This window comes from Talpa europaea, assembly GCF_964194135.1.
Source record: "Talpa europaea genome assembly, chromosome: 12".
NCBI lineage: Eukaryota > Metazoa > Chordata > Mammalia > Eulipotyphla > Talpidae > Talpa > Talpa europaea.
Window position 1 is genome coordinate 23,218,321 of NC_140079.1, and position 15,647 is coordinate 23,233,967.

The 15,647-nt window shown below is 39.5% G+C and overlaps 2 protein-coding genes across 2 annotated transcripts; both read right to left on the reverse strand.

Annotated features, from left to right (window-relative positions):
* Positions 1 to 394: 394 nt before the first annotated feature.
* On the reverse strand, positions 395 to 1,330 carry LOC311182123 (olfactory receptor 8D4-like; the record flags this gene model as incomplete). Its single annotated transcript, XM_084250723.1, has 1 exon — positions 395 to 1,330. The coding sequence occupies one exon, from the start codon at positions 1,328 to 1,330 to the stop codon at positions 395 to 397; it is 936 nt and encodes a 311-aa protein (XP_084106849.1).
* An 11,902-nt stretch (positions 1,331 to 13,232) lies between these two features.
* Positions 13,233 to 14,171, reverse strand: LOC311181432 (olfactory receptor 8D4-like; the record flags this gene model as incomplete). The annotated part of the gene is made up of 1 exon (XM_084249855.1): positions 13,233 to 14,171. One exon carries the CDS (start codon positions 14,169 to 14,171, stop codon positions 13,233 to 13,235), a length of 939 nt encoding a protein of 312 aa, XP_084105981.1.
* Between the last annotated feature and the right edge of the window lie 1,476 nt (positions 14,172 to 15,647).

Sequence of the window (15,647 nt, forward strand, 5' to 3'; positions counted from 1 at the left end):
AGAAAAATAAGAGAAACCTTTGTCACCTAAACAGGAATTTTGTGTATTTCTTTTTCCTGATGTGACTGTTACTGTATATTGTGATTTTGTCATCTTTATTGACTTCGTTCAGGAAACTGAATATAGACATTGATATTCAAACCCAGACAGATATTAAATTTTGACATTTTGATTTTACACTTTCATACTTTTTTGCTAATCTTATTACATGTGAACATATTTAATAATCACAATATCAGATTCAGATATTTAGACAATTATACCTGTATTTTGATTTATTTTTGACTATATATTTTCACCTCACTTCAAATTGTTTTAAAATGGTCATGATAGAAATGCAAACACACATATATATCATTATGATACATAAGTAAATCTTAAAGGAGCATATACATTAAGAAGATTTTTTTCTCCTTAAGAGCTTCATCAATGCATTTTGCACTTCCTTATTTCTCAGACTATAAATCAGGGGATTCAGCATGGGAATCACAATGGTGTAAAACACAGACGTCACCTTTTCTTGAATGACTGAAGTGCTAGAAGTAGGTTTGAGATACATGAACATGAAAGACCCATAAAAAATAACAACCGCTGTCAAGTGGGACCCACAAGTGCTGAAAGCTTTGGACCTGCCCTCTTTTGATTGGATACGGAGGATGCTGGAGAGGATGAAAGCATATGAAATGATGATTGCTATGCTGGTGGCCTCCATACTAAATCCACCAATGATAAAAATCAAAAGTTCATCGACATATGTGCTGGAGCAGGAGAGTTGAATAAGGGGGATGATGTCACAGTAATAATGTTTAATGATATTTGAGCCACAGAAATCCAACTGTAACAAAGAAGTGTCATAAATCACGGCACAGATAAAACCTATGGAGAAGACAGTAGCCACCAGCAGAGAACAGACCCGCGGGGACATGATGACATTGTAGAGCAGGGGGCTGCAGATGGCGACATAGCGATCATAGGCCATTGCTGCCAACAGATAGAACTCAGAAATGGCACACATACAGAAGAGAAAAAACTGAGCCATGCATCCAGAATAGGAGATAGATTTATCTCTGTTTAAAAAGCCTGTCAGCATTTTGGGGACAATGACAGTAGAATAGCAGAAATCTAAGGAAGACAAACTACTGAGGAAATAGTACATGGGAATGTGAAGTTGAGGACTCAATGCAATGATTGTGATCATGCCGAGATTTCCCACCACTGTAGCTAGATAGATCCCTAAGAAGAGGAAGAAAAGGGGCAGCTGAAGCTCTGGTTGGTCGGTTAATCCTGAAAGAACAAACTCGGTCACTGTGGAGTGATTTCTTATCCCCATTCTCCTGTGGAAATCTGTGGAGATCAAAGAGCAAAGAATCCAATTAGACAGGCAGAGACCCAGCTCAGCTCCCATTCCCATATCCAGGTTCTGCACTCCTTTTGCACCTTTTCTGGGCCTCCATTGATGAGAGGTTGTTACCCACCAGAAATTCAGTACTCAGGTTAAAAATTCAGTAAGCTTCTGTCTAAGAAGCTTCTGTTTAAGAACCATGTACAAACTTTCGAACCTAGTCCAGTGTCTCAAATTCTTTTAGCCAAATATAAAACACTTAAATATAGAGAGACTTAAATTGGAGAGACTAATACTAAAGATCATGGAGGAAGCTTTCTAATGAAAATCAGCCAAAGAAGGGCATGAGGAAATTACTGTGGGCTGAGAAAATGCTCCTGCTAAGGACAGGACCCTGTTTGCAGGATTTCAGCAGAGAAGATGTCTCTTGTTAAGGCCAATAGTGATAACTGGGTAAGGTTTCCAAGTGTGTTCTGTAGGGTATTAATTCTGGGGCTGTAGTTATGGAAGTGCATGAAGTACGTATCCCAGGATCCTTTGATTTCAGACATACAGAGTTAAATAAGTTTCTTTTTCTTTTTTTTAATTTAAATGTTTTATTTTAAATAATTCTTACATCTTTTTTCATCTTTGCACAATGTATGCATTTTCATTTTGGATATATTCCCCATACAAGTTTCTGAAAACCACACTATTTCTGAAACCTAGAAATAGGTTTGCGTTATGGGCCTCCCCGGTGGCTCAGTGGTTGAGCGCTGGGTTGCGAAGCTGCCTGCAGCCTCTGAGGCGCCGGTTCAATCCCCGGCTGCTCCCCGGCCACCGGATGAGGGTCCCACATGGTGCGCAGACCTCTCCTGCCGCCCGCTGCTCCCCTCAGCAGTGTACTTCGGTCCTTCTGTCTGCTCTGCTCCCCGCTCTGGCTCTGGTGAATTCTCTCACCCTCCCGCGCTTCTGACTGTACCCAGTGCATGTATAAACAAACAAACAAACAAAAAAAAAAACGAATAAATAAATAAAAACACATGCCTCTTAAAAAAAAAAAAAGAAATAGGTTTGCGTTATGTTGCTCTGTACTGTTGAGAGAACTGAGTTTTCATACTGAATGTCTCTGATTTAATCTAATCCTAACTTACTGCCTGGTCAGAAGCTTGTTTCATGCACTTCAGTAGCTGCATGGTAGAATGGCAGCCTTCCCAGCCTGTGTCTGCTCTCTGAATCTCTGACTGCTTTCTGGACTAGCTTGACTTCTCTCAGGAGCTGCTGAGCTGGATTTAATACATCCCTGTAGTGCTGCCACTTTAAGCATCCCAGGTATTTGTGTTTCCACTATAGGTTTCTCATAGCATCCAGTTTCAGCCAGAATTTTCCCAGGGTTGGGCAGAGATGACACATCTGGGTCTGCTTGTTCTGGGGTCACATTATGTTTTCCGAAAAGTTGACCTGTCATTTTCTTTTTCCCATGATGAACTACTCTAAGAGTCTTGTCTAGTCTTTGCCTTTCTGTATCTTTATTTCTTGATTACCCAGAAATTATAAAGAGCCCCACTCAGACATCTGCTTTACAAATTCTACCTGACCAGCCCAGGATCTCCCTGTCTCCAGTCTTTTCAAGAAACTGTTTCTGACTTCCTATTTCCAGTCTGTTCCTGCACTATAGGACACACTTCTTTTGGGCCATGGGAGTTTCTTACGATGTTAGTGTCTCCTCCTGACTTCCCAAGGCAGTTTAAATAAGGAAGCTTCCTAACACTGCACATGTCTTCTCTGAGCAACTTCCAATTCTATGGAACACTTGCCTCTTGTACCTACTCTTCTTTTCCTATCCTGAGGAATGAGGGCAGAGGAATCATGTGCGAAAGAGAGATTGTCCCATTGTGGTTTGACTGTTAATGACATACTATGAAGTTCTCTTTTCCATTAGTCTTTTTTTGCCAAATAGCATGCACAGTTGTAGACCAGTTACAGAGATCACACAGAGAAATAGCAATGCAATGTTCAAGAAGACGGTGTACTTACCATTAATCTCTTTCATCATGCTTCCAAAGTGTCCTTAGTATTGCAGATATTATCTACTCTCACCAAGTGTCTAATTCCACACATTTTCCCTGTTTCCTTTTTCTTTATCCAATGTCCTGCACCTGTCTGACTTCTAGCCAAGCCAGCTACTTCTTTATCCTATTTCTTAAGCAATCCTGTGCCGTAGGTCCTTGCTACATAGCACGTAGCCCACCAAGTGGCCCCACCACCATCACTGGGAGGATGTGAAATGCACTATGTCATGTCCTAACCCACAGCACTGTCTCAGAACCTTCATTTTAATGGTCTCTGGACACGATGTGAGTGTACATAGAGTGTGAGAAGCACTGTTTGGCTTATTGTTGTTTAGATTTGAAATCTCGTTGTTCTTATTTTGTACTTTGAACCACTCTTTGCATTCTCTGTGCCTGACAGCACTACTTTGGTATTTAAAAACTTATTTGAAAACATCTTATTAAGAAGAGCCTTCTTGGATGAATCTGCACAAATTTATTTTAATACATTGAGATTTTTGGTAGTGTTATAGACCTATCCTTATAAAACATTATACAATGTATCTTATCCACATAAAAGGAAACAATGATATCTAGTACTTATTTTATTTAACTATCTGCTAAATAGTGATGTTCACTAGGAGTAAATCTTTTACGTTACAATTTTGACCACCTGTCAAATAATATACTGTGTTGTTTTACCTTTGTCAGCCTTCAGTAATTCTAGCAACTCAAAAAAAAAAATGTAGCAGTTTGAATGGTGTTTTTCAATATTTTAATGTGCCCCAAAGTGTTATTACTGGGACGATAACAAGAATATTACAAAGGTGGACTCTCAAAAAGTATTTCCAACGACAAATATATTTTTCATTAATGGGTGATTTAAATGATTCTACAAGCCCATTTCTTAACTAGTAAAAACAAACACTTAAAGTCAGTTTTAATGCTATTGTTTGTTCACCTGATGTAGGGAAATCATTTCATTTTTATAAATGATGATATTAAAATGATTTTTTGGTGATTTGCACTCTGTTTTGACTGAATGTTTATAGTCATTAGATATTTTATGGTGCAGCATTTCCCACATCAAAGGACTCATATTTCAGTGCTCAGTAGCCACATGCTACATATATGGCTATAATTTGAGCAACACAGGTATAGAAAAATTGTTTTTCCTAAATCTTGCTTCTTTGTCAAATGTCAATTTGCTCTTATAATGAGGAAAAATATAGTACAGAAGTATAAGAAAGAATACTGAACTAGAAATTACTATATTAGATTCACCAACAGCTCTAAGATTTACATTATAATATTTGAGTGTCCCTCTGAAATTCATATTTTAATCAGTAAAATGAACACTTCAAAGGACTATTGTACAAATTAAAGAAGACAATTTGCGAACAGAATTTGTGCACTGCAAGGCCTGCATAAATATATTTGTAGTATTATCATTCTATTTTAGGGGCTGGTGATTTCACAGATTAATTCACAGATTGGCTTCTAGAGCCCTTAGACAAGGTGAGTGAACAACGCACAGAGTCCAGATGAACGTTGCAGGCCTGCTCCCTTTAGACCAAGGCTCAATGACCAGCAAACACACAGAAGCCTTTGCGCTCATGTGAACAATTGAAATTGATTTTAGAGTATATTTTATCACCTACACAATATGTGCATCATACCTCTGAAACTCACCTTCCCCTTCTGAAGACTTAGCTGAGTGTGGCTTCTCCTAGTCTCATCACTTTAGGAATAAAGTTGGAATAATTGTAACATTTCATCCTTCAGTGTCTAAGCAACTACAAGTAACACAGTAACAAGATCCTGGTGTCAGTGAAACTGTGATTTCCTGTCTCTGTTTAAATATTTTATGTCTAGAAATATAAAGATGAGTAATTCCCAGAGGTTTCTTATCTCCTGAGTTTTAGCAGGCTGTGTAGTGTAAGACCTGTCATTTGATGGTCTTTCAAACTTTTTAATATAAGGACCTAATCATGTAATGTGGTCACATTTCCTGAGTAATCCATGGCATGGCCTAATATTTGAATATATTTGGAATATATTTAGGTTTCAACTAAAAGAAAATAAATGCAAAAAAGAATATAATTTTCAAGCAGAAAGTTTTATTCAAATAGAACTAGGTTCCTACTTACATATTTTTATAGGACAAATAATGTACTATTTTTATTTATTCAAAAAATCTGTTTTGGGTAGCTGCCATTGATTGGGACACAAATAGATTTCTGTAATAGTCCCTCAAAATGTTGCACTCTGTTGGCCTGAGAATAGCCTAATGCATACCTCAAGAAATTGTGGACTGAATAAGCACCATGTTGCTGTATGGAGTAAACATGAGGAAGTGTGTGTGCTCAGAGAGGGAGCAGATCACCACTCACTGTAGGGAGAATGACAATCTTTATGTATGGATAGAATTTCTTAATTAATCAATTAATTATTGATTTATGGGTAGAATTTAAGCTGTAATTCAGAAGTAGGAAGAATACACTGAACCTGAGAGGATACAAAGGGATATTTAAGATACAGGCAAGTTCATCTGCACTAGGGTTCTCTATCTCCCATCCAAGTGCTAACCAGCCCAGGTTCTGCTTAGCGTCTCTACCTATAGGGCATTTTCAGGGTGGTTTGGCTGCTGAACAGGCATTTGTAGCCAATCAGAATATAGTTTTCTCTCCTCTCTAGAATACATTATCTGAAAGAGGTGACCCAAGAATGATACAATTGTAAAGTCAGATGAGCTAGTATAAATTCAGGATGGTTAGAAAGGTGGCTTTGTTTTGATTCTTATTTTCTGTCTTTTTTTTAAAACTCTTTTGAAGGAAGTTAAACCTTTAGTTGATATATTTCTTTGAATTGGGAAGAAGCAGAGGGCCTACACCCTGCCTTCTTCCACGGTTGCTCTCACTATATTAGTACTAGTGAGAGTTGCTGCTCCATGTAACCCACATCCCTTGCCAGCTCCCACCAGGAACTTCTGCCTTCGTTGCTGTTGCTTTTCCATCCAGCAATGGGACTTTAACCTGAGTGGATCTCAGAGTCTGTGCAAAAAGGACACATGGTTTAAGTGTGTTCCCTGGGTGGTAGTTCTCTAGTAATCTATGCAATAAATGCTAATTGTACACCAGATTCTTAACTAGGTTTCTACTAAATTTGATAATTTCTGTTTTTTAGGTATTTGAATACTTTGAATAGGCAAATGGACACAACTCAGTAAAATGTCTGAGAGCTTCATGCTGTTCTTGGATTTCACATCCTTATGAGGGTGGACATAGCTTTTGTACTGGGTCAGATTAATCATGTCAAACTCCCAATTTCCCTCCATCGAATACTTCAAGAATTCCTTGCCTTGATGATACAGAGACTTGAATGTGATACTGATAATCTCACCTGCCATGTCCAGGGGGGCTCTGTTCTGTCCCTCTGCCCATAGCTATACCCACAACAACAGAGGGGAAAAGGTGAAAGGTGTTGATATGTGTTGTGTCCTGACTGTGTAAACTTGATCCCAGTTGCTAGTAGAGAGAACACTTTGTGAAGAGAACACTTAGTTCCATTTTGCTTAAGAGACTAGTGGAGTTTAGAGTCATGATGGCATTTGCTGTAAGTCACACATCTGCTAAGAGGCAGAGTCAGGAAAGTAATCCGGGGATGCTTTACATAGAGTCCATGGTTTTTTTCCCTAACAGGCAAATATATAGGTTGAGAGACATAAAGTAAAGCTTGAGGTCCTGTTGGGTGGTTTGGTAAATATCACTAAATTTGAAGAGCAAACTCAGATTCTGAAGGAAAGACTATATCTAGCATTGAAGCCACTGCTACTGTCTTATATCAAATACTGCTACTCTTTCTCTCACTAGCTCCTCCAAATTATGCACCAGACCCAAAATTTGACATAAATGTTCAGGTAATTCATGAAGAAAGTCTCAAAAGTAAAGACGACTTAGATTGAGAAGCTCTAAACTAGAGGTTCGCATCAAAGAACCTGTACATGTGAAAGGGCCTGAGGACTAGAAACACATCCAAGAATAAGTCCTACTCCCTGTCCCGCTGTCAGCACTATCACTGGAAGGAGTCTTAACTTATTGTGCTGAGCAATCACCCAGGGTGGCTGGTAAAAGCAGGCACCACCCTTTCAAATTCTGATTCTGAAATTCTAGTGTTGAATAAAAGGAACTTCAATGTCAAAAGCATTCCTGGGACTTACATAATCATGATGCTTAGGACTAACTTTCAGCAAAATGCCATCACCCACTTCCACACATCAGGGAATCCCATCCTGAAGGCCTGCACCTCAGGGGATATCTTGTTGATGAAGGGAACAGAGAAGTCAGTGGCATGAAGTGGCATGTGAGGGGCAGCCGAGCAAGGTCCATATAATTGTGCTGTGTAGGTACTGTGCCCATAGACACCCACTTTACAGTCTTCACTAAGACCCAAATATGAAGGGGAATGCCACTTCTCTACATGCCCAGGGGTCACACAGACCCTTTGTGCTTTTCCCTTCAGCCAGATGTCCGGCATGGCTGTTTCAGCTGCAGGGATCATGATTTAGTGTTGCCTTGAGCACACATCTGTTGGGCAGGAATGTGATTATTCAGGTGTCAGGTAGCTTAAATCTTTATATCCTAAATCTTTATCTTACATGATTTTAGTATTTGGGTCATATTTCCTTTCTATTAAAATATTTCAATCTCTTCTATTTTCTGTTCTCCATTATTTTACTGAAAATACCAGAATCACCAATGGTCTCACAATGATCATTGTGAGATAATCATTGTGAGATAATTTGACAAGATCACAGTGACCTAGTTGTCAAATTAAGTGACCTATGTTCAAGTTCTACTGCATTTGCTTTCTCTGTAGCTTTGTCATTGCTCAGTTTCTCTTCAAAACTCCAGCCTCTTTTTATTTCCTCAACAACATTTATGCTCCTTTATTAAAAAAAAAATTCCCCCATTTTAAATGAGGTTTTATTTCATTTATAGCATTCTGTATGATTTAGGGATTAGGGTCTCACCTTCCCAGGTGCATGTCACCAAACATTTGTAATTTTTTTCTTTAAGATTTATTTATGGATGCATACAAGCACTGGGGTACAAGCCAGAGATGTGGAGGGTGAGAGGATTCACCAGAGACAGAGTGGGGAGCAGAACAGGCAGATTGACCAAAAATACACTGTTGAGGGGAATAGCGGGCAAGTCAGAAGAGGTCTGCTGCTCCATGTGGGTTTGCTCCCTGGCTGGGGATTGAACTTGTGCTGCAGTGGCTGCTGATAGCTTCATAGGTTGTGTCTTAACCCCTTGCAATACCAGGGAGGCCCCATTTGCAATTCTTTACCTCCTCAATCTAACTTCCTTGCTCTTTGTCATGAATGTTGGTGTTCTCCAGAACTTTCTTCTTTATCTCTTGTCACAATATGTGCAATATTCCTGACATGATGATACACACTCCTGATTTAACTACATCCTCTTGCTGACAACTCCTAATCTGTGTTTAAATTTCAGAAAAATGTCCTGTTTATTTCATGTCCTGTAGACACCTTTAATCTAGCCCAAAGTAGTCCTTACCAAATTCTTCGTCACCAGGTTTGGGCTGCCTCCATTAATTTACACTTTATTTTTGGCCTCATTGGCTACTGTCCTCCCTAGCTGGAAACTTGATTTCTTTTTTGATGCATTTTACTAATTCCTCACATCCTCTTAGTTTCTGTAATCTGGCTTCATCTTTATATTCTTGACTGCCATCATCTATGAAAACTGAAAGAACTTAAATATTTCAGCCCAGGAATCCTACTCTTAAGGATCTATTGCATAGAAGTAAAAGTAATCAAAATGTGGTACTGTTATAAGTAATAATATAAACACAGCAGTTGGGGTCTCCTGGGATATCACCAGACACAGAAAACATAAAAACTTGGGGGTGATTTTCATGATTGGTGGGTTCTTAGCTGTGCACTACAAATACAAGGGGTCTCCCCGGTGGTGCAAGGGGTTAAGACACAGCACTATGAAGCTAGCCACAGCCACTGTAGCATGAGTTTGATCACCGGCCAGAGAGCTATCCACATGCATAGCAGACCTCTCCTGTCTTGCCCGCTGCTCCCCTCAGCAGTGTATTTCAGTCGATCTGCCTGTTCTGTTCCCTACTCTGTCTCTGGTAAATCCTCTCACCCCCTGCACCTCTGGCTGTACCCCAGTTCTTGTATGCATAAATAAAAATAAATCTTAAAAAAAAATCTACAACTGCAAGACAGAACTCAAGATCATGGTCCAAGAAAAAATGGGGTTTATTTACCAAATTTATTTTTATCTTACTTGAATGAGAGAAAAAAATTGGAAAAAGAAAAGTGTTAGTGAATGAGAGAAAAAAATTGGAAAAAGAAAAGTGTTAGAATGAAGCTCTAGAGTTATAGCTCATAGAAAGATCTGGGCATAAGCCAGTGCCAGGCATTTCTTTATTGGTGCTGGCATGGACTAATAGACAACTCAGTCCCAGGCAGCAGGCATTGTTGGGAAGCAGGGCAAAATGCTAGCGCACCGGTCAGGTGGTGGTGAGATGCAGAGGTCAGATGCAAAGGCCTTTTTTTTTTAAAAAGATTTATTTATTTATGCATACAAGAACTGGAATGAAAGTGAGAGGTGCGGGGGTGTGGGGTGAGAGGATTCACCAGGGAGAGTGGGGAGCAGAACAGGTAGATATACTGAAATACATTGCTGAGGGGACCAGCGTGGCAAGGCAGGAGAGGTCTGTTGTGCCATGTGGATTGCTCCCTGGCCAGCGATTGAACTCATGCTGTAGTGGCTGGCAATAGTTTTGATAGTGCTGACTTTAACCCCTGCGCCACCAGGGAGGCCCTAGATACAAAGGTCTTGAAGGTCTGTGAAGGTCTTGAAGGTATTGAAAGTTGCGAAGGTCTTCCTAGGAAAGAGTTCTGATGAGTCTGTCTGACTCCTGAAGCTCACTGCAGCCTAGTTTATATCCTCCCCAGGGTACCTGCTTTTCAAGCTTGATTAGTCCTTTTTACTGGATTAGGACCAATATGAGCATAAACCTGATTGGTGTCTGTGGGAGCTTGAACCCGATCAATTGGTTCATTTGCAGTAGCATGATGGTTTCAAAACTGAAACAGTACCAGTGTGTGCAACCTGACCTATACTGACGCTGGGCATCGCTAGCAGCTCTGTGTGTGTGTGTGTGTGTGTGTGTGTGTGTAGGAGGGGAGTGGTTGGGGGAGGGGGAGACCCTGGCACATATCCTGGATCTCACAGGTACTAAATTTTGAATCCTAAATTTTGAATCATCATTCACTTTGTGATGCCAGCTAGTTGACTACTCATGTCAATGATCTTGAAGACCTTTTGCTCTTCACTGTTTCTTTCCTAATGTCAGCTCATCCTGCAACACATAATTCTAAAGTAATATGGGACCTCTTTAGCCATGCATGTCTAAGTCCTTTCAAGGTCTCTTGGTATGCTGGGATAACTTGTCTTTCTATATGTGAAATTACGTCACACTCTGTATTTGATCATTCTCTCAGGAACTTAAGTCACTCCACTGCATTAGCTCCAGGGTTAAGGGTTAAAATATGACAGAAAATTCCATGACAGTTAGCAATCCTGACATCAGGCTTGCCCAGTTACAGGAGTAGTGAAGAGTTTGATTTATGTTCTCTGTTCCATAGGCTATTTCAGCTTCTGCCACTGTCAGTGCCTCAACAAATACTGAAAGTTTATATATGGTCCTTCTTCTGAGGATTAATCAAATGAGAGAGGAGACATGTGAGATATTGATGATAGCTCAGCTTAAAGTCCCCATTCACTGTGGTGCATATATCAACCAGCAAGATCCAGGTCACCAATAATTTCTCCTTGTGGGCCTTAGTCTTCTTGGCAGTAGGAAAGTTCTAAATTTTCATTTTAATTTTATCAAACTGTATCACCCTAGGCATCACACTTTATTTTTTATTTTTTTTCAAAGATTTATTTATTTATACAAGCACTGGGGTATAGGCCAGAGGTGCAGGAGGGTGAGAGAATTCACCAGAGACAGAGCAGGGAGCAGAACAGGCAGAAGGACTGAGTACACTGCTGAGGGGAGCAGTGGCAAGACAGGAGAAGTCTGCCGCGCCATGTGGGAATCTCCTTGGCCGGCCGAGAATAGAACCAGCACTGCAGAGACTGCGGACAGCTTCACAGCACTGCGTTCAACCCTCTGCACCACCAGGGAGGCCCATCACACTTTATTTTAACATTCAATGTGATTAATTCAGTATCAGAAATGTATTTTGAATTCATTTTCTTTTATGTCCTATTGTCACACTCTAATTAGCACTATATTATTTTTTGCATGTTTAGTAATATATTCTCTGTGTTTTCCAATATGGTTATAGTTTTCTTCACTTATCAGGTACTCAAACATATGCAAAATATACACACTGTATAATTTCTTAATATATAGACTGCATTTTGCCAATGTAAAACAGGTTCTACTTTTGGAACACACTCATAGCTTCTCTGTGTACTGAGAATAAAGTCATTTTGGCATGTTCTGGCATGTGCCTTCTTCCTGAATCCCCTTTGGTCCCTCTTCCTCCTCTTGCTTGAGTTTTTAACCATAATGCCTGTTTATTGAATATGGCTATGTTTGTTTCATCCTTAGTACTCAGTTCCTGATTCTTCCTTTTTGTTTTTTCATACCTGTGCTATTTTCTTCAGTTATGTTTCCATAAATGTCTCTTTTTTAGGAGATCTATCAAGTGTTGCCCTTAATTCACTGGCAACTATATGCCTCATTTTTTTGAAAACATTTATTTATCATGTGTCTTTAATTATTTCTATAATATATGCTCCTCCCTCATCCACCATAAATAGGTAGAAATCTTGTTCATTTTATTCACTTAATATTCTAGAACTTAGAAGATTGCCTTGTACATTATGTCCATGATAAGCATATGATGAGATCATGAATTAATTGACACATTGTATTCTGCGTGCAGTACATTATTTTGATTTATTATATAGGAGTTTCTTCTTAAAAAATAAACTTTTTCTTCATGTTTAACTCAAAATATATACAGAAGAAACTGAAATCATGGCGTTTACCTCCTGGATTAAATGTCAACGCCAAAAAATTTACGCAGAAAGTTCTAAAATAGTACACACATATGGTTATGCAAGAAAAACCCAAGATGTTTAGATACAAATGTATAAATATGATATACTAATCTAGATATTCTTAGTCTAATCCTCTTATCACCAGAGACAAAATACTGGGACGATATTAGCTTAACCTTTGCTGGACCTTCTCACTGATTGATGATTGCGATAACGTTGACCTTTAATAAGACCTTAAAAAACAATGGAAAGTTGCTTTCAACTAACTGTGAAGTTGTAATGATGATTTCAGTCTCAAGCTCAGTGTTTCCTATCCAAATTTCCATAAGAGAAATCTCTTCCTTTTTAGTAAGTTACATAGAAGATTATCTCATCAACAGCAATTTAGTGTGGCTTTTTTTTCTGATGTGAATTTCTTGTTAATCGTGGTTTTGTCTTTTTTTATTGGCCTAGTTCGGGAAACTAAATAGAAATATTATTAATGTTCAATCTCAGTTTAAAATTTGGAATTTTACATTTTCATACTTTCTTGACATTTTACTAATCTAGGTATGTGCAATCATATTAATAGCAATCTGAAATTTCAGGTATTTATTGAGAACTAAATATGCATATACCTTTACCAGTAACTACATCTGTGTTTCACCTCAATTCAAATTATTTTTAAAAAGTCAGGATATAAATGCTTACATATATATCATTATGATATATAAATAAGTCTTAAAGGCATATTCATTTTGATGATGTTTTTCTCCTTAAGAGCTTCATCAGTGCATTTTGCACTTCCTTATTCCTCAGACTATAAATCAGGGGATTCAGCATGGGAATCACAATGGTGTAAAATACAGATGCAATTTTTTCTTGGACGGCTGAACTGCTGGAAGCAGGTTTGAGATACATGAACATGAGAGACCCATAAAAAATAACAACAGCTGTCAAGTGGGAGCCACAGGTACTGAAAGCTTTGGACCTGCCCTCTTTAGATTGGATGCGGAGGATGCTGGAGATGATGAAAGCATATGAAATGATGATTATCAGGATAGTGGTGATCAAATTAAATCCACCGATGATAAAAATCAGAAGTTCACCAATGAAAGTGCTGGAACAGGAGAGTTTCATAAGGGGGATGATGTCACAGTAATAATGTTTAATGATATTTGAGCCACAGAAATCCAACTTTATCAAAAAAACTTCATAAACCATGGAAAGGATAAAACCTATGGAGAAGACACCAGCCACCAGCAGAGAACAGACCCGCGGGGACATGATGACATTGTAGAGCAGGGGACTGCAGATGGCGACATAGCGATCATAGGCCATTGCTGCCAACAGATAGAACTCAGAAACGGCAAGCATACAAAATAAAAAAAACTGAGCCATGCATCCAGAATAGGGGATCGCTTTATCTCTCCTTAAAAACCCTATCAACATTTGGGGCACAATGACAGAAGAATAGCAGAAATCTAAAGAAGACAAACTACTGAGGAAATAATACATGGGAATGTGAAGTTGCGGGCTCAGCCCAATTATGGAGATCATGCTGAGATTTCCCACCACTGTAACTATATAAATCCCTAAGAAGAGGAAGAAAAGGGGCAGCTGAAGCTCAGGTCGGTCAGTTAATCCTGAAAAAAGAAACTCGGTCACTGTGGACTGATTTCTTATACCCATTCTCCTGCGCAAATCTGTGGAGATAATAGAAGAGTCCAGTTAGACAGGCAGAGACCCAGCTCAGCTCCCATTCCTGAATCCATGTTCTTCATCCCCTGGGAGCCTGTTTCATGCTTGCATTGAGGACAGATTTTTACCCACCAGAAAGTCAGTGCTCAGGTAAAACAGTCCGTTAGCATCTGTCTATCTGTAGATTTCACATACAGTGCATTGTCTCAAATTCTTTTAGCAAAGTATAAAACATTTAACTCCAGATGCAGAGATATGTCTAATGCTAAGGACCATGGGAGGTGTTTTCTAAAGCAAATCAGTGAAAGAACCACATAAAGAAAATGCAGTGGGCTGAGAAGATACTTTTGCTAATGACACAATTCCATCTATTGACCCTGCTTCCGGCATTTCAACAGAAAATGTCTCTCTTGTTAAGGCCAATAATGATTTCTAGGTAAGGTTTCCAAATGTGTTCGGTAGGGTATCAGTTCTGGGACTGTGGTAATAGGTATTCAAGAAATAAGTATCCCAGTATCCTGTGATTTCAGGTATGTGGTTTAAAAACATTTCTTTACTGGAGGATACTTCAGAACGTCCAAAATAACTGTATAACACACACTATTTTTAAAACTTACTTGGCTATTGACATAAAAAACAAACCCTTTTCACATAAAAAACAAACACATTTGAACATTATATGGCTCATAGTGTTTGGAAAACTGACTTTTCATTCTTTTTTTTTTTTAATAGAGGCATGTTTTATTTATTTGTTTGTTTTGTTTGTTTGTTTGTTTTGTTTATACATGCACTGGGTACAGTCAGAAGCGCGGGAGGGTGAGAGAATTCACCAGAGTCAGAGCGGGGAGCAGAACAGGCAGAAGGACCGAAGTACACTGCTGAGGGGAGCAGCGGGCGGCAGGAGAGGTCTGTACGCCATGTGGGACCCTCCTCCGGTGGCCGGGGAGCAGCCGGGGATCGAACCGGCACCGCAGAGGCTGCGGGCAGCTTCGCAACCCAGCGCTCAACTGCTGTGCCACCGGGGAGGCCCTGACTTTTCATTCTTAAATGGCCTCTAATTTATTCTAATCATAAACTAGCTTCCTGGTCAGAAGCCTATTCTTCCTACGCTTTAGTAAGCTGGATGATAAATGGCAACCTTCCGCACACCATGTCTGCTCTCTGAATGTGTGATCATTTTCTGGGCTGGGCTGACCATTGTCACAAGAACACTGAACAGTACTTAATGTTCTTCTGCCAGTGCTGCCAATATTGGCAAACCAAGCAACCAGGTATGTTTATGTGTGTTTCCACAGGAGGCCCCTGTGTGACACTCCCTTTCTCACCCAGAATTCTCCCAAGAGGGGGCAGAGATGGCACTTGTGGGAGATGCTTGTTCTGGGTTCAATTAATAAGCATATTCTCTGAAAATTCTGACCTTTCTTTTTCTTTCTCTCCCTCCCCCCCACCACCTCTCTGTCTACTCTC